General features: G+C 37.7%; 2 protein-coding genes and 3 non-coding genes across 23 annotated transcripts in view; 4 read left to right on the top strand and 1 right to left on the bottom strand.

Moving 5' to 3' along the window:
- Positions 1-18,594, bottom strand: part of Pbrm1 (polybromo 1) — a 91,245-nt gene extending 72,651 nt beyond the window's left edge. For 6 of the 18 annotated variants that reach the window (XM_076834925.1, XM_076834409.1, XM_076834660.1 and 3 more), the window contains exons 1-8: positions 18,421-18,587; positions 15,563-15,688; positions 13,794-13,946; positions 12,763-12,860; positions 8,597-8,744; positions 7,627-7,770; positions 4,157-4,273; positions 1,198-1,266 (exon numbers count right to left, since the gene is read on the bottom strand). In XM_076834925.1, the coding sequence (XP_076691040.1) occupies positions 1,198-1,266; positions 4,157-4,273; positions 7,627-7,770; positions 8,597-8,744; positions 12,763-12,860; positions 13,794-13,946; positions 15,563-15,610 (777 nt within the window). In that variant the 5' untranslated portion in view covers positions 15,611-15,688; positions 18,421-18,587. Of the gene's footprint in view, positions 1-1,197; positions 1,267-4,156; positions 4,274-7,626; positions 7,771-8,596; positions 8,745-12,762; positions 12,861-13,793; positions 13,947-15,562; positions 15,689-15,931; positions 15,962-18,420 lie in introns of those variants that run through there. The other 12 variants (XM_076834076.1, XM_076834269.1, XM_076833727.1 and 9 more) reach the window with 8 other exon arrangements.
- Positions 18,347-25,716, top strand: Gnl3 (G protein nucleolar 3). 2 transcript variants are annotated; one of them, XM_076835119.1, is made up of 16 exons: positions 18,347-18,790; positions 18,992-19,166; positions 19,389-19,447; positions 19,843-19,980; positions 20,084-20,194; positions 20,792-20,872; positions 21,268-21,400; positions 22,280-22,392; positions 22,621-22,738; positions 23,411-23,498; positions 24,036-24,210; positions 24,332-24,474; positions 24,821-24,957; positions 25,060-25,244; positions 25,349-25,418; positions 25,504-25,716. In XM_076835119.1, exons 3-16 carry the CDS (start codon positions 19,412-19,414, stop codon positions 25,581-25,583), a joined length of 1,608 nt encoding a protein of 535 aa, XP_076691234.1. In that variant the 5' UTR covers positions 18,347-18,790; positions 18,992-19,166; positions 19,389-19,411; the 3' UTR covers positions 25,584-25,716. The 2 variants fall into 2 exon arrangements, with proteins under 2 accessions (XP_076691234.1, XP_076691154.1); XM_076835039.1 differs by lacking the exon at positions 18,992-19,166.
- Positions 21,466-21,543, top strand: LOC143384287 (small nucleolar RNA SNORD19). Its single transcript, XR_013089286.1, has one exon. It is a non-coding gene; the product is annotated as a small nucleolar RNA SNORD19 (small nucleolar RNA).
- Positions 22,439-22,522, top strand: LOC143384354 (small nucleolar RNA SNORD19B). The gene has a single exon (XR_013089297.1). It is a non-coding gene; the product is annotated as a small nucleolar RNA SNORD19B (small nucleolar RNA).
- Positions 23,901-23,977, top strand: LOC143384295 (small nucleolar RNA SNORD69). The gene has a single exon (XR_013089287.1). It is a non-coding gene; the product is annotated as a small nucleolar RNA SNORD69 (small nucleolar RNA).
- Positions 25,717-25,723: the final 7 nt, after the last annotated feature.

Here is a 25,723-nt window from a genome sequence, read left to right on the forward strand (position 1 = left end):
AAGAGAGAAGACTGGGGCTGACTTAGAGGTGTTTAAAATCTGATTTGATTTTCAGTATTATGAAAACATCATTTCCCCTAGATAGATGAAGACCAAGAGAATCAGAAAGTGAGCATTCTGTGTACTTACTGGGTTGCCTCAAAACCATATGATAATCAGAGTCCAAATTTTAACATTTTGAAAATGTATCTATGGAATCAATAATTACTACATTGTTACTCTTTAATTTGTTGCTGTCTTAAAATTTAGAGCCAAGGAAATTTCTCTCTTAGCAAATCACTGTGCCACAGTCTCATTATTCAATGAGACTAAGTAACACATTGTTCTCCTTTTTACTTTATCTCCCAGGAGTAGCGTAATCTTCTTACCCTGGGAAGATGAGTGATTCCTAGTGATTATGGGCTCATCTAATAGTTGCTACATGAGACAGTTTACATATATCATCACAGCCAAGTGGTTATACTATACCCAATATACAGCAGAGGAAGCAGACAGTCACATGACCCAAGTGATACAGCTAGTTAAGATGAAGAGCTAGGAAAAGAAGCAAGTTCCACTCTAGAAACTAGATTTCTGGAAGAATATATATCTTTCTGCATTCACCTACCTTAACATATAATCATCAAAATGCAAATCCTAATCATACATTCACAATTAGTTAATACTTATTTAGTACCTATTTGGCTACAAGTCTTCATACTTTAGTGTTATAATATTTAAAATGGGAATAACAGGATGTACATCATATAGTCATTGTAAGAATGACTTAGCCAATATACCTAGCACTGGGCTAGGTATATAGCAAGTCCATATGGGTATTAACTACATCTATCATTGCTGGGGAAACTGAGTGGGAGAGAGGTAAAGAAAGTTAAAGAAAGCATAGTATTTATTTTCACTTGAAATTCTGTTGTTTATTTTAAGATACCCTAAAGCAATTTTGTTCTGTTTTGTTTGATGCTGGGGATTCAACCCATAGCCTCCCCAAAACATGCAAGCACTCTACCACTGAGTTATACACCTAGCCCTAATTTTTGTCCTTAATCCAAAACTGCAAGTTGTACTACTTTGTTTATATTATTTGATAATACTAATAACCCTTAAAGAGATATCCACTTCCCTGCTTTCTAAAATTCTCTAAGTCCATAGGCCAATCTGCTCCAAACCATATATGATTACATATGGCCACCTTCATACCTGTATCCTCTGTGCAATGGTCTTGAGATCTATAGGCTCCTTAATTATTGCATAATAGTCTGGATATTGCTGGAAGACAAAAACCCAGGTTTGCTTAATGAGTGAAAGCAGCTAGCTAATGAAAAAACAAGAAGCATACTGATAATATATTGTCAACTAAGAAACTGAGCAGCTTTGTGACATTCACAGATATAAAGACATACAGTATATTTTTATATCTGAAACAAAATACAATGTTATTTTAAGAAGCTTCATGAGCCATGTGCAGTGGCACACACCTGTAATCCCAGAGACAGGAGACTGAGGAAGAAAGATCTCAAGTTCAAGATCAGCCTCAGCATCTTAGTGAGACCCTGCCTCAAAATAAATAAAAAGGGTTGGGATATAGCTTAGTGGCAAAGCATCTCTAGGTTCAATCCCCAGTACTGGGGGGGTGGGGGTTGGGAAGCTTAATGAAATATTCAACAGATGTACAACAGCAAGTTGTAGGAGTTTACACTTGGTATTGATAGTTACACATTCTACACAACTAATACACTACAATTTAACATAAAATTCTAAATTCACAGAATCATAAATGTCTAAATTTAAGGTCCCCAGATAGCAATCAAAAAAGTTATTTTTTGTGTATGTGTGGTACTGGGGATTGAACTCAGGGCCTTGTGCATGCAAGGCAAGCACTCTACCAATTGAGGTATATCCCCAGCCAGAAAAAAGTTCTTAATGGGCCTCTTTATAAGCTTTTTAAATTTTACAATATAAATAACAATTATATAATATTTCATATAAACTTCCACAAGGAACTATAAGAAATCATAAAAATTTGTTGCTTCATGTTTAACTTAATGCTTTTATTAATGCTTTAATCAAAGTAAGGTTTTTCAAAATAAAATATTTTTAAATAAAATTATATAAAAGAAATGAAGCAAAATTATACGTAATTTCTAATTTATCAAATACTAGTTCATCCCCAGGGGTTGGACATGTTGGGGGATACCACTGAGGCTTTTACAATGCCTAGAATCATTCACTACCCTCAGGCTCTCCTGCAAGTTTTGTGCCTTGAAGGAAATAACTGCAGTTGCAAGAGGTTCAGAGGAAGTCGGACTGTGCTTCTCCCCTCCCCTACCCTCATAGCAATCACCATTCTACTTTTTGTCTCTTTCACTATTCCAAGAACCTAATACAAGAGGAGTCATACATTATTTATCCTTTTATGATTGGTTTATTTCATTGGCTTATGTTCAAGATTCATCCATATTGTAGGATGTTTCAGAATCTCCTCCCTTTTTAAGGTTGAATAATATTCTATTGTTTGTATAAACAATTTCTTTGCTTATTCATTTGTCTATTAATGAGCATTTGGGTTGTTTCCAAGATTATTCTTTAATGATAAAATAAACACCTAAACTTTTTTATTTGTAAAAAAGGAAATTTTCTCTTTCCTCAGAAGGCAAGGTGAGAGGAAGTTCTTCGTCCCTTAGCGCTCCTTGATTTCCTAGAGGGCTGATTACATATTTTGCCTCGCATACTTTCTCACTCTACAAAGAAGATTTTCTAGAAAGTGAAAGCTTTTAAAGGATCAGAAAGAACCCTTTATAGTTTCACATACAAGAGACAATTAACACGGTTACAGATGTAACTCATATCATTGCCTGTGAAACCACAAAAACTTTCATGGTCCCAGAATTCTAATATTTCTAAGTAAGAGTATATTTTCAGAAGGACTCTACTATAGACTTAACCCCCAGCTGTGATCACTTCTTCTTTTATCCACCTCCACTACCTGATTTTCTTGAGAACAGGGACCATGCCATATTTACCTTTGTGTTACTGCCATGTAGACACCCAACATGTCATAGATATGCAAGAAGTACTTGCTGACTGATGAGAGAATGCATCAGTCACTGATAAAATTGGTTATTTAAAGATGCATTTTCAATGGCTGTAGGACAGTTATGACAGAAAGCAAGCATATGATCACTGCTATTCTAGGTGTGGATTTGATTAGAAAGATATAATGATTACATTCGTTGTATGATTTAAAATTTTAAGACAAGAAAATAGTATGGTGATTCCTCAAAAAAGTAAAAAATTACCATATGCTACAGAAAATTTTCCTTTGGGTATATACCCCAAAGTGAAAGCAGGGTCCTGAAGAGGTACACCCATCTTCATAGCAACATGATTCACAATAGCTAAAACATGGAAGCAACTTGTGTGTCCATTCACAGATGAATGCATGTACAAGATGTGGTATACCATTATAACGGATTTACTTATCCTTAAAAAAGAAGGAAATTCTAACACATGCTACAACGTGGATGAACCCTGAAGACATTGTGGTAAATGAAACAAGCCAGTCAACAGAGGGACAAATACTGTATGGTTCCTCTTATATAAGATCCCCTCAATAGTAAAATCATAAAGACAGAAAGTAGAATGGTGGTTGCCAGGGGCTGAAAGAGTAGGGAAGTGGATTTGTTACTTAATGGGTAGGAAGTTTCAGTTTTGGAAGATGAAAAGTTCTGCAGATGGGCAGGCAGTAGTGATGATTACACAACAATGTAAATGAACTTAATGCCAAAGAACTGTACATTTAAAAATGGCTAAAATGGTAAGTTTTATGTTACATATATTTTATCATAATAACAAAAAAGAATGGCAATCAAAAATAGCCCATGAGTTTGAGACCAGCTTGGGAAACACAGCAAGATCTGGCCCTCCACCCCCAGCGACAGACAGACTGACAAAATCATTACCTTTTAAAAAACAACATCGTGTTCAAGTAAAATGACAGACCATGTTCTCTGCTTGCTGCTGAGGTCACGAGGAGGATATCCTGGACACTTCCAACATGTTCCTTTTAATCTTACTCTATTCACTAATAATAAAATTCTTGAAATACTTAAAAAAAATTTATCACCTTAATTCATCTGTGTTTAATCATATCACTTACCACTTTAGAAGGCAGTTTCTGAAAAAGTTCACTAATGAGCCGTCCTGATGGATTTGTGGCTACAACAATGGCTTCAAGAAGCTGCTCCAGGATCTCTTTAAGGTAACTTGGAGAAGACTAGGAGACACAGGGAGAGAGAAAAATACTTTGTAACGAATCAATAAATACATGCCAAAATATTAAAGGGCTTCTAAGATTACAAAGTTAATTCAAAAGATCAACTTTTAAGTTCAAGTTTCTAGAATACCACAGAAATGTTCTAATTGATGGACATGGGTTGTATCCCCAGAATGGCCTATAAGAAACTAATGAGGTTTCTACGTTATTTCTGAAACTAAATCTCTTGGAACAGTTCCTTTCTGACTCTTCCACAGTAACACTTTCTTCTTCTTCTTCTTCTTCTTCTTCTTTTTTTTTTTTTTTTTGTGTGTGTATTATTGGGGATTGAACATGGTGCTCTAATACTGAGCTACACCTCCAGTCCTTTTTCTATAAGAAGAGAAAGTCTGAGTTGCTAAGTCTGGCCTCAAACTTGCAATCTTCCTGCCTCAGACTCCCAAGTAGCTAGGATTACAGTGGTGCCGACTCCACAGTAACATAATGAAAGCAAATTTCAAGTACCATAGGTATGAATTGATCAAAATGCATCTTTTTATGGTCTGAGCAACTGAACTTGGGAAAATATGCCCCACAATACTTAGCCATTTATACATCTGCTGTTCACATCCACTAGAGTCATGGTATTCCAGTAGCACAATGACTACATATTATATAAAATTATGATTACGTGCTATTAATCACTGGGTCCTCCACCAGGACTAACAATTGAATTCAAGTTATATCAAAAGTGAATGGAGCTAGGCGTGATGGTGCATGCCTGTAATCTCAGCAGCTTGGGAGGCTGAGACAGGAGGATCGTGGGTCATAGCCAGCCTCAGCAACAGCAAGGCACTAAGCAACACAGTGAAACCCTGACTATAAATAAAAAACAAAATAGGGCTGGGGACGTGGCTCAGGGATTGAGTGTCCCCAAGTTCAATCCCCAATACCCATCCCTCCAAAAAAAAAGTGAATGGAGGCTGGGTATAGTGGCACACACCTGAAATCTCAGTGCCTCAGGAGGTCTAAGCAGCCTCAGCAACTTAGCAAGGCCCTTAGCAACTTAGTGAGACCCTATCTCAAAATAAAACATTAGGGGGGAAAAAAAAAAAAAGGTGACGATATGGCTTAGTGGTTAAGAGCCACGGGGTTTAATCTCTGGTACCCCCACTAAAAAAAAAAAAGTGAATGGAGATTAATTAAACTGATTCATACCATTTCAGCTCTTAAACAGATTGGTTTATACCTAGCTTAGTTACTATTTCAACACAGGCAAGTATACATCCCAAAGAGTAATTGGCCAGGTAAAGTCCAAGTTTGAAGTAAGTTTCTACAATCTAGGTTTATATTAAATAGTACTACAAGTCCAAATCATATTTTGTGCAGATGAAATATTAATGGTTATTATGGTTTAAATTATAAAAACATTTGGTATTTTTGTCCAAAATCTACAGAAACCTTTTTTATTTGGTGTGGTCTCAATTTGACAGAGAGGGCTCTAAGTCACCCAGGCCAGGCAATAACAAACACCTGGAAAATATTTAACATATAAGATGTATGATTTGGTCAAAACTTCCAAGTATATAAGCTCAGAGAATCATCATGATCCTGCTAAAAGTAAACTGAAATTCCCGTGTTTAAGCCATTGTGTTGTGGCTGAACCATGGTATCAGAGTTTGCTTCTAACAGGAATGTTTTGTTCTGTAGTTAAGAGACTCTTTTCCTCCCATACAACCTGCTACTCTGGATACTGCTGATGACAAATGAAACGAGGTATGTGAATATATTCATATGATCTTTCCAACAATCAGGAAAACTCCAAGGAAATCACTGATTGAAAAATTAGAAGCTTGAAGATTCCTTCCCTGTTCATAAAACCCTTAGGCTAAAAAAGTTTGGAAAGAATAAATATAAATGTGCAAGATCCTCCAATTTTTCATCTATTATACAAATAAAATAAATAAGTAAATATAGGCAATTTTGTTTTCTGACTAGAGCTGTGGATGCTGAAGTAAGGCTGGGCTTTAGAAATCAAATCAAATGTTCAGACCAAGAAAGCCTGGGTTAAGTTGCTTACCCTGTACACATTGCAGAAAGTAAAATTCCAGGGAATCCCTATTATTAACTGTCTTCTATATAATTCCAATCACTTAATTTCTTCAAAGAACTTAATGTGGTACCTGGCAACTTATTTTGAGACTTTAAGTAGTAGTTTTGAGAACTTCAGCCACCACTGCTTATTTCTGTATTAGAGTTTCAACAAAAGGTCTATCTAGGTGACTTATAGAAGAAAGTGGAATGCTCTGTGTTGTGCATTTTTTTTTACAATACAGTTGCAGAAGAGAGTTCTAATTCCTCCCACTATTTTTTTCCCCTTTTTGAATGTTTTCATTAAGCAAATATTTACCAGTATCTACATGTCAGGCATAGTTTTGATGCCAGGAATAGGTGAACAAGATGCTACCCTCTGTGGGGCACGGTGGTACACACCTGTAATTCTAGTGGCTCAGGAGGCTGAGGTGGGAGGCTGAGGTAGGAAGAGCAAGTTCAAACCCAGCCTCAGTAAAAGCAAGGTGCTGAGCAACTCAGTGAGACCCTGTCAAGTGCCCCTGAATTTAATCCCTAGTACCCACCCCCCCAAAAAAAAACAAATGCTACCCTTTGATGAGTTATCATTGTACTTAGGGGAAGACAGAAAATAGACACGTTAACTAATAAGTTATTTCACATATAGTAATAAAAAGGGAAGAACACAGGAAATAACAATGAAACATTGGGGCAGGTGAGGGTGAAAAAAGAGAATGTACAGCGATTTGGATGGGGGATCAGGAAAGTTCTCTCTTGGTTGACACTATTTTTAACTCACATTAGAATAATAAAAAAGAGCCAGTCACAGGGAAAACCAAATGAAGCACAGAACAATTACAGAATTCATGAAGCAGAAGCACTCCTGGCAAGTCCTAAGAACAGTAACCAGTCTAACCCATAAAAGTATTCCTAAGGTGATTCTATTGATTTTTATAATCAAAACAATGATTACCCTACATAATGTCTTATGTCCAGCAATGTTGGATTAGTCCTCAATAATACCAAGATTCTCTTTAAAACTGTGCATAAAACATGCATTAATATAAAAGCAATTCATAAAAACAACCATGCATGAAACACACTGTCCAGAACGTCCAGGATCATTTGAAATTGGAGCTGGGCTCTCCACCTGAGAGAATTATCCATTTATCTAGTTAACTAATACAACAAAATAGCACAGGAAGTCAGTCCAGCTTCCCACAATGGCCCAGAGGGAATCACAGGTAAGTGCCCCATCCACCTTCCCACAGCCCATCCACGACTGGTTCCAGCTATACACTTACTCCTTCAGTCACTGCGCCTTGATTGTCTTGTCCATCTTCATCATCATCTTCATCATCTGCTTCTCCTTTCTGAACAAACTCATTTCTTGTTCGAAGATACAAATCCCAGAGTTTGCAAGCAGCTTTATATTCAGGAGAATCTGGCTGTACAATAGCAAAGAGGGAAAAAACAAAATCACTTTAGTATTTTACTATAAATCAATTGCTACCTTTAAAACATCTTACACCAGCAGAGGCTAGTATTTTAAGGCACAACTTTGAAAACTCTACTATCACACATTTTAAAATTCTTATGATTAGAAAATATGAGGGGGCTGGGGATGTGGCTCAAGCAGTAGTGCTCTCGCCTGGCATGTGTGCTGGATTCTATCCTCAGCACCACATACAAACAAAGATATTGTGTCCGCCAAAAAACTAAAAAATATTAAAAAATTCTCTCTCTCTCAAAAAAAAAAAAAAAAAAAAAAAAAGAACTGTATGAGCTTCCTTTAAAAAAAAAAAAGAAAAGAAAAGAAAACATGAGGGCCTCAATCCCTCTTCTAAGAAATTAAGTGTATGGCTATATGGGTTTGTGAATAACTAAAAATTCTTGAATTCTACGGTTTAAAGAGAATGTATAAATTACATCTCATTCAAAAATACAGACTGATAAATTTGATTACATTAAAATAAAAAAAAACTTCTGTTCACCAGAAGATACTATGAAAATTAGGACCTGGGGGTGTAGCTCAGTGGGAGATTGCATAGGGTTCAATCCCCTACAACCCAAGAGAAAAATGGGCAAAAGACTTGAGCAGATACCTTTTAAAAGTAACAAGAATGCCTCATAATCACTAGTGTTCAGTCTCTACTAATAAGAGAAGCATGAATTCAACCATAAAGAGAAAGCACTACTCAACGCCAGACTGGTAATACTAAAAAGCTAGGGAATTACCAAACTGAATAGTTTCCAAATTTGATGCTTTCTTACCTTATAATAGGCCTTTGCGTTGTTAAAAAGCAGTTGGAAGTCAGCAGTCAGCAGATTAACATCATCATACTCTTCCATTTTTAGTTTCTGTTGGATTTTCATCAAGTCAATGGGTTGAGAAACCACTTCATAATAGTCTGGTTGATTTCTGTTATAATTTAAATTTTTTTAATACTATTAACCCAAAGTATACAAAAAATATATTTCAAAACTATCTGCAGTAACTTCCAACATTCTAAGTGACAGACCAAATTAGAATCTGACATCAATCTCATTCCCATTATTAGAACAAAAGGGGAATAACAAAAGCAAGATGCAGGTATGCTCCTTTTTAAATACATTATTTATATAAAAACCTACATTAATGTCCATGATGAATTTTTATACAATATTCATTATAAATGAAATATCTAAGGTTTAGGGTTCCAACCCTAAACCCATGTAAATGGTATTTTCTTATAACCTTTCATGGTGTTTCAAAGTAGCTGGGAAAAGACACATTTCAAAACTCTCTACACTTAAAAAAAAGGCTTATTTTTCTCTGGTTAGTGACCACAAAATCTTTTCTTGTCAATAACTATTAAGTATCTGATACCTATGTTGCTTTAATATCAATCACTTAAGTTACAAAGGAGAAAGTTGGCTTAAGGATAAAAGGACAGTAAGATCCATCTAAACATGACCAGAATGTTTTTTTTTTAAAAAAAGGTATGAGAATAATAACCCCAAAATTCAGGATTATGTATATACTGGATGGCAGGGATAGTGATGGACACAAAGGAATTTCAAAAGCAATTATGATGGTAAATCCCAAGGTAATTTCTCAGATTTAGATTCATGGATGTTTATTATTACTTCTAGATTTTTTCCATACTGTGTTTCACAAAACAAGTAAACTTTCTGAAAAATAATCTGGTTTTCTCAATTTTTCCCACAGGGCTAGGATGTAACTCAGGGATAGAGCATTTGTCTAGCATATATAAGGCCCTGGGTTTAATCCCCAGTGGTGGTTAAAAAAATTCTTCCACAGGGGTATTTAGCTCCCTTCTAGAAATGTTAAGAGATGAGCTGTAACATACAAAGAATTTCATGATCATTGAAGCTTTAATCTCTCATGGGACCTTGTTTAACATGTTATAATCCTTTTTGAAAAAATATTTTCAGTTATAGATGGATACAATACCATTTTTCTATTTATTTCATTTATTTTTTTTAATATTTATTTTAGTTTTAAGTGGATACAATATATTATTTTTATGTGGTGCTGAGGAATGAACCCAGTGCCTCATGTATGCTAGGCAAGCACTCTACCACTGAGCCACAACCCCAGCCCCCTATTTATTTCTATGTGGTGCTAAGAGAGGATCGAACCCAGTGCCTCACAAGTGCTAGGCAAGCACTCCATCACTGAGTCACAACCCTAGCCCATAACTATTCTTTAGTATGTGTATACGAGTGTGTGTGTGTGTCTATATTTTGTTGTTTTGTACTTTTTTTATTAGTATATTTTTTTATCTGACATAAAAATTGTAATAACACAAAGAACTTTTTTCTAAACCTTTTAGACAATTTTGGCATCATTCCTAATATTTTATTGCATATTTCCTTCAAAGACCATAATTCAACCATCAAAATCAGAAAATAAACCTTGATACATCTACTTCTCAGACCCTATTCATATTTTGCCAGCTGTTCCAAACTTGTCCTTCATAGCAAAATAATCCAGCCCTGAATCATAGGTTACATTTAATTATATTTCTTTAGTTTCCTTCATTTTGAAATAGCTCTTCAGTCTTTTGTTGATTTTTATGATCCTGGTATTTTTGAAGATTAGAGGCCAGTTTCTTTGTAGCGTGTGCCTCCATTTGAATTTTTCTACTTTCTTGATAATTAAACTCATGCTATGCTACTTGAGCAGGACTATGACAGAGATGATGCTGCATTCCTCTCACTGTATCCTATCAGGTGGCACATCATTTTTGTCTTGTTCCATTACTCAGATAGATTAACTTTGAGCATTTGATTATGATGGTGTCTGCAAGGTTTTTCTACTGACCAATTTATTCTTTCTTGATTCATATTTACTAGGGAAGTACCACAGAAGCCTCATACTTTCAACTTACTCATTTATTTTAACATGTACTCTTGGATTCCTCTTTTACAAAGTGGGTTAAAGGCCCTTATAATAATTATTTTGATGCTCAAACTGCACCAGGTTTGGCCAACAGGAGGCTGTAAGACAGCTTCTATTCTTTTTTTTTTTTTTTGGTACAAGAGAATGAAACCAGGAGTACTTTATAGTGCTACATCCCCAGAGTTTTGTATTTTTTATTTTGAGACAAGGTCTCACTAAGTTGATGAGGCTGTTCTGAACTTGCAATCATCTTGTCTCAGCCTTCCAAGTCACTGAGATTACGGTGTGCGCCACCATACCTGGCTTAGGCTTCTATTTTCTATGTCCTTCTGACAAGTTCTCATCACCCTATGAGCACTTGTGTATTTCCTGGCACAATATAATGTTCCAGGTTCATTTTGCACTTCCTCTGCCCCATCCCCTGGAAATCAACTGTTTTCCCCAAGGAACTCTGATTTCAATCAATGATACATAGCATTTAAAAAACAAATCTGAGGACTAGGTTGTACTAACTTGTTCATTGTTACTGGGTATTGCTGCTTCCAAGTTGTCTCATGACATAGAGCTAGGGAAAACACACACACTTATTTACATACTTTGGAAACCATGAATTCATACCAATAGGAACAATTCCAATCCAACTCAGAATTCATTCCAACTACAATTAATGTTTAAACCAGAATACTGAGAAACATTGGCCCTGATGTGCAGAAGCCTACTCAAGCCCATTTTCCCTTCTAGAATGATACTGCATTCTTAGCTGCTGTATGGCTACTAAAGACAATAGCCTTCAGCTTCACTACAGCTAGGTTCTGACAAATACAAGAACTGAAGTCTGCCAGATTTGGTAGTACACACCTGTAATCCCAGCAACCTGGGAGGCTGAGGCAGGAGGATTACAAGTGTGAAGCCAGCCTCAGCAATTCAGCAAGGTCCTGTCTCAAAAACTAAAAAGGAATGGGGATATGACTCAGTGGTAAAGCATCCCTGGATTCAATCCCAGTACTAAAAACAAACAAACAACAACAACAAAACCCCAAAGTATGCCACATTCTTATTAGACCACACAGAAAAGGCAGATACCCCAGAACAGCAGAACAAAGAAATAGTACTTGAGACCTTAAGACTTCAGAAAGGACTTATACACAAGAAATTCCTTTTGTTTCAACTTTGTTAAATTGAATGTACAAGTAACTTAATACGCTAACCAACACTAAGTCTCAAAAAGAGAGTCACAAATTATGAACCCTTAAACAATTAATTAATTAATCTCCCATTAACGTCCAAGAGAGCATGCATTCCACAGAGACACCCATAGCACTAGCCTGCTGGTTGAGAACAGGCAGCAGCCAGGAGTGGTGATGCACGCCTATAATCCCAGCGACTAGGAGGCTGAGGCAGGAGGATTACAAGTTCAAGACCAGTCTCAGCAACTTAGCAAGGCCCTGAATTACTTAGCAGGAACCTAAGTAGCAACTCAAGAGTCCATTGACACAAGAATAAACAAAATGGGATATTCATAGGCAATGGACTATTAGTAGTTCTTAAAAAGAAAGGAAACCTATTACATGCTACAGTGTAGATGAATAGTCTTGAAGGCCTTATGCTAAATGAAATAAGCTAATTATAAAAATAGAAACACTGTATGATTCTACTCATAAGAAGTATCTAAAGTAGTTAAAATCACACAAACAGAAAGCAGAATGGTGGTTGTCAAGGAGCTGAAAGGTAGGAGAAATGGGAAATTGTTTAACTGGTATAAAGTTTCAGTTTTGGAATATGAAACAATTTTTGGAGGCTGTTGCAGAATAATGTTAATATACTTGACACAGTATGTACTTAAAAATAGTAAAGACTATAAATTTTATATTATGTTTTTTACTAAAATTGAAAAGCCTTACTATATCCTGACAACTAGGAGTAAGAATGGACTCCCATCTCTTTTAAGCCAAGGAAAACTCAATCATTAAACAACTTTAAACATGGACCCTCCAACAAATTCTCCCAGTGTACTGATGTACTTCCAACTCACCTTCGCTTTGGTGCCCTAATGAAGAGCTCACAGAGGAGTCTGCCCTGATCATCCTTATAGTCTCGGATGGTGTTGTAGAGTTCATGGCAAACAGCAATCTACATGTACAAAGAGGAAACAAATTACCAAAAAATAAATAAATTACTCTTTAACAAAAACACACCCACAAAGGCAAACAGAGAAGAGGAAGGATAAATCCCCAAATTATCAGATGAGAACCCAAAGGTCTTATATGCCATGGTTGGGTGAAGCTCACCAGTCTTCTCCTACCTCACCATTTTCATTTTTTCTCTTCCTTTCTTCATTTACTAGGGAGTGAACCCAGGGACTTGTTGCATGTTAGGCAAGCACTCTACCATTGAAGTACATGTGCAGCCCTTTTTAAAATGTTTGAGATAGGGTCTCACCAGGTTGCCCAGGATGGCCTCAAACATGCAATCTTCCTGACTCAGCCTCCAAAGTAGCTGAAATTATAGGTGTGTGCCACTGCACACAGCACTCCTTTCCATTTCTCTGTAATCACAACATATCAAACCTATCCCTGGTCCTGCCACTCTGCAGGGTTGATACCTGCTCATCATAGAGAATCTTCCAGAAGATTCAGGCCAAAACAACTCAAACCACCCAAACTTTTCTTCTTAGTATTTATCACTACTATGGGCATTTTATTATTACTTGTTCACTTGCAGAACAATGTTAATATGTAAATTCTGCTTCTCCTATATTGCAAGCTAACTAAGCTCCATATGAAAAATGGGCTTGCCTCACACAAAAAAGCTATAGCCCAATTACCAGAACAGTACCCATCACATAGCAAGCATTTATTTTATTAAATGACATAATGATACTCAATGTTTCACAATACTAAATAATATAATTACCAATGAACTTGTGGCTAAACAAATACTTTTCATAAGAGAAAAGTTAAAAGATCAAGCCAGAGGAAAAAAGCAGAGAAGAATCTGAACTATTTCACCATAAAAGAAAAAGTAAGGAAATCAGGTAGAAACTGTGTGACCTAAGTTACTCACAGGATCTACAGTTGGAAGATTAGAAAGTCTCCTCCTTTTCCTGCTTGGGCCTGGTGTAGACACAGAATGATGCCCGTCATCAAAGTCCCCACTGACACTGCTGGAAGGGGAGGTAGCTCTTCGTCTCTTGGAACCCATGGAATCCAACTTCTTCTGTAAGAAATAATTTCCATGTTCTTACATTTAAATTTTGACTCTGCCAACAAGCCCCTCAACTGGCTGCCTACTATCAAATTACTGCTTCATCTAAAAGGATATTTTAACTGTTGCAAAGGAGTTTAATTAGCTATAAGCTCTTTTTCATTTTTTTTAATTCAAGTCCTGGACTTCACCGTTTCAGCCTCTTTACTTACCAGAATGCTACACTTTAAACTTTGACGAAAAAATTCAACAGAAGTATACTCATTTGTATATCACCCATTCTGAATGACTCAACCTCTTATGGCCCCAGATTTACTCTGGACTGGAGTTTTCCAATCCACCACATAGAGGTACAACAGTGTACTAGAGGTATTGATCCCTGAGCCTGTGAGGCAGCTGGGTAGATCTGGGGTACAGAGGCCCCAATGTTATTCCTGCTGGTAGCTACTTATGATTATTCCCCAAGTGGGCCACAATGTGGAGAAGACTAGAAAGTAGTGCCTAAGGCAAATGAATTGTATAAAAAAGGAGGGGGGAGAAAGTAAGGGAGAGAAGACAATTATCTTTCAAGCATTTCAGATGTATTCAGAAATTAATAACCCAGAAAATGAATTTTTCCCATTTGTTACAGCAGAACCCACAAGATATACCCCTGCTAATGCCGTTAACGTGTCTTGTCATTCCTGAAGTAGCAAAACTGTGCTGTGAAACTCTTCTAGTAATCCAGACTAACCTCCCTTTCAATTATATGACATATTCTAAACCTCAAAATTTGAAATCAAAACTTTACTCTCATTAAATTATCTGGAAAAGCACCTCATACATGAGCTTTTAAATCCTGCTTGAAGGTTCAGAAACACATAAACATTTGCTCTCAGTTTCTGACCAACTGCTAAAAAACTAATCTTAACACAACCTTACAAATATGTTAATTTGACTATAACATAAGAAATACAACCATTAAAATGATCTGATATAGATACACGGAAAGGTTATCCATCCAAGAAAGCTCTACAATGCTTATACAATTTAGCAACAGTATCAAACAGCATATTATGATTTCAAAAGTCTTTTACTAAAGCTAAAAGAAAAAAAGATCCCAGTTTTACTCATTAACCTTCCATTTCAGGAAACCATGAATGAATAGGAACCATAGAGCACTGGCTGCCAGTAATATGGAGAGAGAAGCCTGGGATCTTCCAGAAATAGAAAATAGAGTAAAACAAAAAATCCTGGTAAGCAACAGAGAGAAATAGAGTCTCATTTCTTCCTCTAAAGAAGTTCTCCTGGTATTTAAAACAGAACCTACTGTGATGATATTTCTTCCTCTAGGCTTTTGTCTATTATATGGGATATCAGTTTGAAGTTGGTTAAAACCTCCCAAAAGCTTAGGCCAAGAAAAATCAAGTTGTGTTTGATTTTTGTTCATTTTATAAAAGGCTGATAAACTGGCCTCAATTCTTTTAAGTTGAAAAAATTAAGAATCAATCCTTTGTAAATAAGCTATGACAAGGACACAGGTGAATTTCATGAACACAGGAGGGACTCTTTTTGGAAAGGATTTAAGAAAGGTGGAAGGGAAAAGGCAAGGAACAAAAGGAAAAGGGTTTAGATGATCAGTAATTTACCAGCTTTACCAGAGCACAACCAGCGCCTCGAAAAGCCAGTCTCCTCATTATGTCTGAAGGCCAACTGAAGCCAGTGAGAGAAGGCAGGGCTTTAGAAGTGCTGATTCAGTGTTAGTATATTCAAAACTGAAAAAGAATAAGGCAGAGAAAGGGGAAATAGAAAAGAAGGGTCAGAAAAAGTAAAAATGAGTACACAGAAAACATTCAAATAGAACTGCTATAGAAAGATAGAGAAAACAGGCATATCAGTTGTCTGACACCTATCAAACTGCTGCAAAGGCTCAGGCACCAACCTGACATATCTTCCATCTCAAAACCAAATGCTTTCATATGCTAAAAGATGTCTCACTGAGACTCCCCTTTACTCACATGGAACGACTGTCAATTCCAGGAATGAAGCATGCCTGCCCAACTGCCCCCTAGTCAATAAGAGCAGAGTTCAATCACAGAGCTGGAATGGAGAGTGAACACATGTGGGAGGCTCACATGTGACACCAAGTGTTGGTAAGCTGGAACAAACCGAGAATGGCTCATGTGAGCAGAATCCAGAAAAATGCCCCACTGTCCCAAAATTCAGAGAAAGACAAATTTTTCCTGAAAGTCCTATCTGTATTGGAAAGACATCACATGAATTTAGTCTTCAACTATTTTGATAGTTCACAATTACTTTTATAAATTATCCATTGAGATCAAATGACCAAAAAAAAAAAAAAAAAAGTAATTACCAGTGTATGTAGTTTAGATAATGCAATATCCAAAAATCCTTGAATCATTATTTGGTAAGATAAGAAAATGATGCAACTGAAAGATAATTTAAAAACTTTTTTTAATCCAAAGAGTAATTTGGAAGTTTGGTAACAAAGGCAATGTTCTAAGGTGGGAAAAGTAACAGGACCTATGCTGGAAGATTAGGGGTCTTAGATCTTCCACCTCTAATTATGTTTGATATTGCCTGAGTCACAACTTCTCAGATCTGTTTCTTCACTCCTAATGTGAGAACAGTAAAATATGTGTGTGTGTGTGTGTGTGTGTGTGTGTGTGTGTGTATGGGTACGTATATGAATTATTAAGACCATATATACATGAAATCACCTTGACACTTCAAAGCCTAACTCTAGGATTACGTAGTCTGCAGGCACAGGAGCAGGGTCTCCTTTATTTTTGTAATCCTGTCCTGGAGAATAGCATTGGGTACAGGCTGGATGCTCAATGTACCTTTTTAATAAAGGTATTTAAAGTGGAACTTAAGCAGGACCTTTAAAATTAAAGTTTATTTGAGTAGTTTAAAAAGGTCTGTAAGCATCCCTTCAGAAATTCGTTTTTCATGAACAGGAAAGAAAGAGATTCTGAAGTTAATTCCAGGTTTTAAGATGGCCTTGTTTAAGTTACAAGTCCAAAAGTTACTACCAATGATAATTTATAGTGGGCAGTAAAGACTATAATGTACACCTGGGAAAATATTAACTCAGTATAATCAAAAAGTATATTTGATAGTTTATAAGACTTTCAGTATTCTTCTGTGCTTCTAGTGATATTTGGTACTGTAATACACGCCTAAAACAAAATCTTGAAAAACAAAATACTCAAAAAAGTAAAAACACAAAACACCTTCAATTCTTCTACTCAGAGAAAAACCACCCTTCTATTGGCATTCAGAGCTTTTTGTATTTATTTATGCCTTAGTAACCTTTTTTTTAAAAAAAAAATACAAGTGTTAACAAACCATATAAATTATTTTGTAGCCTGTGTTTTAACTTAGAATAGACTCTTCAAAGTCAACATTCTTCTTTGTGATATTTGATGGCTTGATCACAGCTATTGTATAAACAAACTACAATTTGTTTACCTTGCAGACTTTGGTAAAGTATTCTTATTTGTGGTACATACTCCTAAAGCCAAAGAAAGTGGTGAAGGCCTTCCATTCATCCACACACATATTTGTAACTGTTTTAAGAAGTTCTAAAACACTTCTTAAAAAGATACTTTCCAATCTTCCATTTTCTCTTAAATTCAAAATATGGTCGATGTGTAAACAATTACTAAAGCAAAAATTATACTCCTCTGTCTTGAATCCAATTTACTTCCAAATCATATTTCAGAAAAAGATTACAACTAAATAAAAGAAAAATATCTAGAATTTTTTTGAGGAGTCTGGATTAAAATGTTCTGCCCCAACATATGCTTTTATAGTTGAGAATTTCTACATCCACTCTAGTATGTATTCCTCATTTGTAAAGCCAATGTTATTTTTTATAATAAAAGACTATGCTTCCCTTTCAGAAAGTAATGAAAACTCTGAGATGAAAAAATATTTTAAAACCAGCAAATAGTTTACAAAACCTCGATTCTTTCTGGTGTTGCAGATGAGAAGCTCAAATATCTGGCCTTAGTATAAAAATAAGTCCCACTAATAAAAGTACACGGTTTTGAACAATTATACGACAAGAAAAGTCATTAGAAGAGTTTGTGTCGAACCGTCAAGACACAACAAAAAAAAGAAGGCCCTGAAAGGCGGAGAAAATGAAGGACTTTCCCGACCTGTCACTCGTACCGGGGACTAAGGGAAACGTTGACAGCTTTGAAGCTGCCTGGCGACGAGCGGGAAAGAGGGGCGCGGGGAATTTCCGGGCAGTGGCGCGCCTTTGTCCCGGCTGGCAGGTGCGGCAAGGCTCCTGGGCCCGTCCGGAGGCCCGCCGCCGCGCCGCGCCCCGCCCCGCCCCGCCCGCGCCCGGCCCGACCGGCGCGTCTCTACGGCCGGGGCGGGGCCTCCACCGCGGCTCCCGCCCGCCCGGGCCCACACAAAGGCCCGGCGGCTGGCCGAGGGGAAACGGCCCCGCCCGTCCCAGGCCCGGCCTTACCCAGCCGCTCCGCCGCCTGCAGCCCCGGCCGCGGTCGCCGACCGCCGCGCCCCGCCCCGTGGCCGCCACGGCTGCTGCTATTGCTCCTTCGGCCGCGGCCGCTGCCGTCTCCGGCACCCGCCGCCCTCACTGCCCTCACCCCTCCCAGCGCTGCCGCAAAACTAGCCCGCGGCCGCCAAGCGAACCCAATTCTGCGCGACACTACGTGCGCGCGCACGCGAAAGAACGGCGTCGCACTTTACGGCAGTAGCGTGAGTGCGTGACGTTCGGCCGTGGCCTCAGTTAGCACGTGGCGCTCGCGGAGATACGTCGTTTTCTGGTATCTCTGTGGCGGCTGCTGTTTTGACCGGCTACACCATGAAGCGGCCGAGTGAGTGGGGTTTCCAGAAGTGGGTGAAGAGGCCCCTACCTCTGGTGATCGCAGAACTCTCTAGGGCGTTCTTTTATGACTTGGTCTCTGGGGAGGTGGGGGGTGGACTGTGGAGGCCCTGTTTCCGCGTTCCCTCGTAGAACGAGGGTTGCAAGGCCCCAGTCGATCCTGTTAACCGTGAACCCACTGTCCACAAGGAAGGCTTGGCCCGAAGGGTGGAGAAGACCAGACCAGTGTTTTCCCTTCTGCGGCTAAGAGTGGAGAGCCGCCTTCCAAACGCGCTGTTCCTCCTGCCTGTGATTGGTGGTGCTTGATCCGAAGTGGCTGTCCTTCAGGGTCTCACGTTCCTGTGTGACCTCATTCTAATGTCGGAAGAGTAGGTGCGGGGAATGGCTCCGTTTCTGATCTATTGAATCCATTCAGTGGGATTTGAAAATGGCATGTACGCTCGTATTGATTCCCCACATAATTATTAAATGTAGGTCTAACTAACGTCTTAACAGAAAAAAAGATATGCCAGCATAGTCTACTCAACAAAAACTAAATATACTGATCATTTGTGGCTATTTCATTTTAAACTTTTTGTTATTTTTTGTAGAGTTGAAGAAAGCAAGTAAACGCATGACTTGTCATAAGCGGTATAAAATCCAAAAAAAGGTAAGAAGTGTTTTTCTTGGGACAGGTGTACTAAATGTATTGTAAATCTGATTTTTGCCCCATCTTCAGTGAGGAAGACCGGATTAAATATTTAGAAATTTAGATGTTCCATAGATACAAAGTCTTATGTATAAGGAGTACAGCTATGGAAAAGTACAATAATTTGGTAATAACATCTGTAAACATGATAATAATCCTTACAAACAACCTCCTTGTGACATTTTCTTGCTGTTTTAAACATATATTTGTTGTTTATATGATTCGAATTAAACCATTTCTTTAGGACATTTTTAAAGGATTAACTGAACTGCAGCCAGTCTGGTTTTTCACTTAAATTCTGTTCAAGTAGAAAGATTTTTTTTTTTTATTAAATGGAATTTTTTTTTTCATAATAGGTTCGGGAGCATCATCGGAAATTGAGAAGGGAGGCTAAAAAACGGGGTCACAAAAAGCCTAGGAAAGACCCAGGAGTTCCAAATAGTGCTCCTTTTAAGGAAGCTCTTCTTAGGGAAGCTGAGCTAAGGAAACAGCAGGTAAGTTATGTTAACCAAAACACTTCCAAAATAAAGAAGTGTTCCAAAATAAGTTAACAACATTAATCATCACTGTCTCATTTCTCATTTCTCTTGGACACAGCTGGAAGAACTAAAACAACAGCAGAAACTTGATAGGCAGAAGGAACAAGAAAAGAAAAGAAAACTTGAAACTAATCCTGTTGGTGAACCATCTGATGTGGAACCTGTGGAGGTAGGATTACATCTTTTTAAAAAATAAGAAATGACCGGCTGGGGTCATAGCTCAGTGGTAGAGCACTTGCCTAGCATATGTGAGGTAATGGGTTCTATCCTCAGCACCACATTAAAAAGTAAAATAAAGGTATTGTGTTCACTCTACAATGGAAAAAAAAAATGAATTGCATATATACAGGTTGGTGGACCTTTTGGGAGGAAGATAACTTGAGTTCAGACAGTTTTCAGTATTTTAAAAAATTGGGGCTCAGGTTGTACCTCAGAGGAGGAGTGCTTGCCTAGCATGCGTGAGGTTCAATCCTCAGCACCACATGAATATAAAAAATAAAGGTATTGTGTTCACGTTCAACTAAAAAATAAATATTTTTCAAAAATCAGGGGTTGTGGCTCAGCGGTAGAGCGCTCGCCTAGCATGTGCGAGGCCCTGGGTTTGATCCTCAGTACCACATAAAAATAAACAAAATAAAGGTATTGTGTACAATCAAAAATAAATACTGAAAAAAAGTCAGCTACACTGATCCTAATCGTGGAAAATACAGGTTACAATTGCCATATATCTAATTTTGTGTCCTTTCATCCTTATTATATTCTCTAGGAATTGGAACAATGCAAAACTAAGAAAGCCAAGTTGAGCAAACAGCACCCAAAGAAGTTATATTGTCAGGAACTTAAAAAGGTACCTTAGTCTAGGTCAGTGTCAAAAAATGGTATTGATTCAAAAAATTAAGACTCCTGGCACCAGCCTTGTAAAGGTAACTCCAAGATCAACAGGGTGGTGTATTCTTGGTGTAGTTGTTCCCAAGGCTAAAGGGCCTATCAGACTACATAATTCAGTGTGGGTGGTGACATATTCAGAAGATGGGGGTATTAACACTTTAAAACCCATGCTGTTCAGAGGCTGCTGAGCAAGCTATATGAGAAATGATGAACATTTCAATGTTCTCCATTCTAAAGTGAAGACATGAGCTCCAACTCTAAGTTACCTTGTTGCCAAGTAGATAATCTCAGTAGACTCGTGATAAGGATATTCCCAAAACAAGGAGTGCATTATGATTATTTATTCCTTGACAGGTGATTGAAGCCTCAGATGTTTTGCTAGAAGTGTTGGACGCCAGAGATCCTCTTGGTTGTAGGTGTCCTCAGGTAGAAGATGCTATTGTCCAGAGTGGACATAAAAAGCTGGTACTTGTATTAAATAAATCAGGTGAGGAAAAGGGATGTCTTTGGTCTTTTTTTTTTTTTTTTTTTTTTTTTTTAACCTGCACGAGTGAGGTATGAGGAAAACATCTGAACAGTCTTGATTGTCACTGAAGACTGATAAGATCCAACTCTGACCTCAACAAAGCCAGAGCACGTGCACTGTAGTTGCCAAATATAGCGCTGGGTGGTGGGAAGTAGATTGTTTCTACAAGTGATAGGACTGTTTTTTCCTTTTTTCTTTTGCTATTTGGTACTTTCATGTAAAGAACTGTTGAGATTTGGATGCAGTGGTGCATGCCTGTAATCCCAGTGACTTGGGAGGCTATGGCAGGAGGATCATGAGTTCAAAGCCAGACTTAGCAACTCAGTGAGACCCTGTCTCTAAATAAAATACAAAAAAGGGCTGGGGATGTGGCCCAGTGGTTAAGCCCCCCTTAATCCCTGGTTTTCCCATTCAAAATGTGATGACAGTGTTCAAAATTCCTGCCACCTGCACAATGTTGAGTATTAGCTCAAAGCAAGTGGAATTTATGTGACAAATATTTAAATGAAAGATTGTCTAGGTTTGAGAAGTAGAAGGGTGAAACCAGAAAGTAGAAACCAGTAAGAATAGGATAAAAAAAATCACTGTTAAGGTTAGAAACCCAGGTTGTTGTTAAATTAATTGAGGGTAAATCCTGGAAATAACTGTAGGGTATAATGCAGAAGTTGACTTCAGTTCTGGAAGGTTGAGCTATACAGGAAGAACTGAAATACAGAAGTGTAGATATTAGGATGAGGGCAGCTTGCCCTTCCCTCATTTTCCATTTAAATCCTTTTGAAAAAAGGCAAACAATAGTGAAATCTAAATTGAAGTATATGTCATATTTATAATTCCTATCAGATCTAATACCAAGGGAGAATTTGGAGAGCTGGCTAAATTATTTGAAGAAAGAATTGCCAACAGTGGTGTTTAAAGCCTCAACATACCTGAAGGACAAAGGGAAGATAACCAAGGTACACTTTACTGTTAGTGGTGAGAAGTGTGGTTCTTTCAGATTTTCAGTGGTTGAAATATGATGAGTATGCAAAATGTTGATTTTAAAAAATGAAAGATAATAAGATCCAACTCTGATTTCATCCAGAGATATCTGAAAGGCAATTGTCTAGTGATGCCAGATTTCTTGGGTTTTATCTATTGTCAGAATAATTAAACTAATGTATTTTGAATTTTAACATGTCAAGATGAAGAAGAAAGCTGTTCCACTCAAACGTAAAGTGTGCTTTGGCAAAGAATGCCTCTTGAAGCTTCTTGGAGGTTTTCAGGAGACATACGGCAGAGCTATTCACGTTGGAGTAATTGGTGAGTTTCAATTCACCACATTCTACCTTTTTTCTAAAGTCAAGAACTACTTAGCAGGTCAATATGCCTGTAATCCTCAGCAGCTCAGAAAGATAGGAGAGTTCAAAGCCAGTCTCAGGAATTTAGCAAGGTGCTAAGCAACTCAGTGAAAATCTAAGTAAAATACAAAATAGGGCAGGGGGTGTGGCTCAGTGGTCTAGTGCCCCTGAGTTCAATCAAATTTCAAGATCTACTTAGCTGATATTAAGTGAGAACAAGGTTTGCTCAAAAATTAGCTCTTGCCCCATTTACCACCACACAAAAGGTTTAGAGAAAAACTTACATAATTGCTCCTAAGTTTAGTTCACTGTAGCAAGTTGGCTCATGGTAGATATGGATGTAGCTCAGTGGTAAGAGCACTTGTTTTTCATGTGCAAGGCCTTGTGTTCTATCCTTAGCACTGCAAATGAATACATACATACAGGCATACTCCTCCTTTATTTGCATTAATAGTATTTTCCTGCCCTCTTATTCTGTAAGGAATGAAGGAGCTAATTATTGGTCCTAGTGTTGCGAAGACACTGAGTTCCAACTCTTGTGCTCTAAACATCAGGCAAACATAAAATTGTGCAGAGGAAATTTCATAATGATCAGTCCATACTGGTTTTATATCTGTGAATTATTTTTTTGTAGGTTTCCCAAATGTAGGGAAGAGCAGCATCATTAACAGCTTAAAAAAAGAGCGGATATGTAATGTTGGTGTTTCCATGGGTCTTACAAGGTAAATTATGGTGTTCTATAACAAAAAAATTTTCTTATAGATGAGTAAATATGATTTTATTTTATTATCCCGAGGATGGTAATTTCCTATTCTTTAAAACTTTCAGTAAAAAGAAGAGGGTGGAACCAGCGGTGTGCTTGGGGAAGAATTGATTGGAGTGGGGTGGCTGCTTGCAATATAGGTTTAAAGACAAATTAAGCAACTAATTTGAGAGAGAAAAGAGCTGCCTCGGAGAAAGTGATGTTTGCACCTGGCTTTGAGAAATGAGACAGGTTGCCAGGTAGAAAAAAATGACAGTATTTAGGGTAGAGGAAATAGTCATGTGTTTAGGTAGGTATATGAACTACAACATGTAGTGCTTTTCTCTAAAAAGAAATGAATACAATGTTAGGCTTTCAGGTAAACATGAAGCGAGTGATGATAAATTGGATCTGACTCACTATGTTGAGTTTGTTCAATCCAACCCTGAGCTTCGTGTTCTCTGTTGCCCTCCAGATATAACCTGTGCCCCTGGTGATTCTATTTCTTTTCTTTCAGGAACATGCAGATTGTTCCCTTGGACAAACAGATCACAATCATAGATAGTCCAAGTTTGATTGTGTCACCACTTAACTCCTTAACTGCACTTGCTCTGCGGAGTCCAGCAAGTATTGAAACAGTAAAACCAATGGAGGCTGCCAGTGCCATCCTGTCCCAGGCTGATGCTCGACAGGTAAAGAACTCCTTCCCCTTCTGTTGAGCTCCTTACCACCATTTTGTAGTATAAGCATTTTAAATAGATTTTTTTTTTAATTACTCAATTAGTCAAATGAAATTTCCTATTTTGCTTTAAGGTTGTACTGCATTATACTGTCCCAGACTATAAGAATTCTCTGGAATTGTTTACTAAACTTGCTCAGAGGAGAGGTCTGCACCAAAAAGGTGGAAGCCCAAATGTTGAACGTGCTGCCAAAGTACTGTGGTCTGAGTGGACAGGGTAAGGATTCTATTGGCATTGTTTGTTTGGGTACTAGGGATCGAACCCAGGAGCTCTCCCCTACTGAGCCACATCCATCCCCAGCACGTTTGTGTGGGTATGTGTGGGTGTGTGTGTGTGTACCAGTAATTGAACCCGGGAGCACTTAGCCACATCCCCAGCCCTTTTGTTCTGTGTTTTGTTTTTGTTTTGTTTTTTTGAGACAGAGTCTTGCCAAAGTTGTTTAGGGCTTTGCTAAGTTGCTGAAGCTGACTTTGAACTTGGAATCTTCCTGCCTCAGCCTCCTAAGCCACTGGATTCACCTGGCAGTAACTGTTTTTTTGATAGATCTTATTTTTAATTTCAGTGCCTCATTAAGTTACTATTGTCATCCCCCAACTTCCTGGACTCTTCCTCCACATTTTAATGAAAGTATTGTGGCAGGCATGAAAAGGGGCTTAAATCTTGAGGAACTGGAAAAGAGCAATGCACATAGCATTGAAGGTGAGAGAGAATTTTGTTTCACTGCTTATTTTCATCTGCTAAAAGACCTTTATTAGGTCATATCTGTTTATATGGTCTTTTTTTTTTTTTTTTCTTTACTAGCCATCAAGGGCCCTCGTTTAGCCAAGAGCATACTTTTCCAGTCTTCGGGTCTGACAAATGGAATAATAGAGGAAAAGGACATACCTGAAGAATTACCAAGACAGAGAGAAAGAAAACAGGAGGAGGGGAAGGACAATGAAGACATAGTCAGTGAGGAAGAGATTGTTGACTGTGAAGAAGCTGATGTAAGTGTATTCTCTCTCTGAGTTAAAGTGAGTTTTCTGGTATTGTGTAACAAGTGTACATTCAAAGACTACTAAATTACTTGCATCATTTCTTTATGCCATAGGAAAAGATCTCAGACATGCCTCCTATAGAAGAGAAAAGAGAGCCACCACCACCTGAGGAATCTACAGCAGGTGAGCTTAAGGCTAAGGACTTCTAACAAAGCAGCTTAAGCATAGAATTGCTTTGTAAACCTCACTTTATTTTTCTCCATTTCAGGTGAATCTGCAAGCTCTTTAAACTTGGATAAAATGACTCAAGAAGATGATGCTTATGATTTCAGCACAGATTATGTGTAACAGAAACTTGTCCTTTTATAAGGAAACTATCAAAATGTTCTGTGTATAATGTGCCAGTTTTGCCATGATAAAGTGTAAATTTTGTGTATATGTTATGATGTATACATTAAATACAAATACAGTTTTAAAAATATATACAG

Source organism: Callospermophilus lateralis, chromosome 1 (assembly GCF_048772815.1).
Source record: "Callospermophilus lateralis isolate mCalLat2 chromosome 1, mCalLat2.hap1, whole genome shotgun sequence".
Taxonomy (NCBI): Eukaryota; Metazoa; Chordata; class Mammalia; order Rodentia; family Sciuridae; genus Callospermophilus; species Callospermophilus lateralis.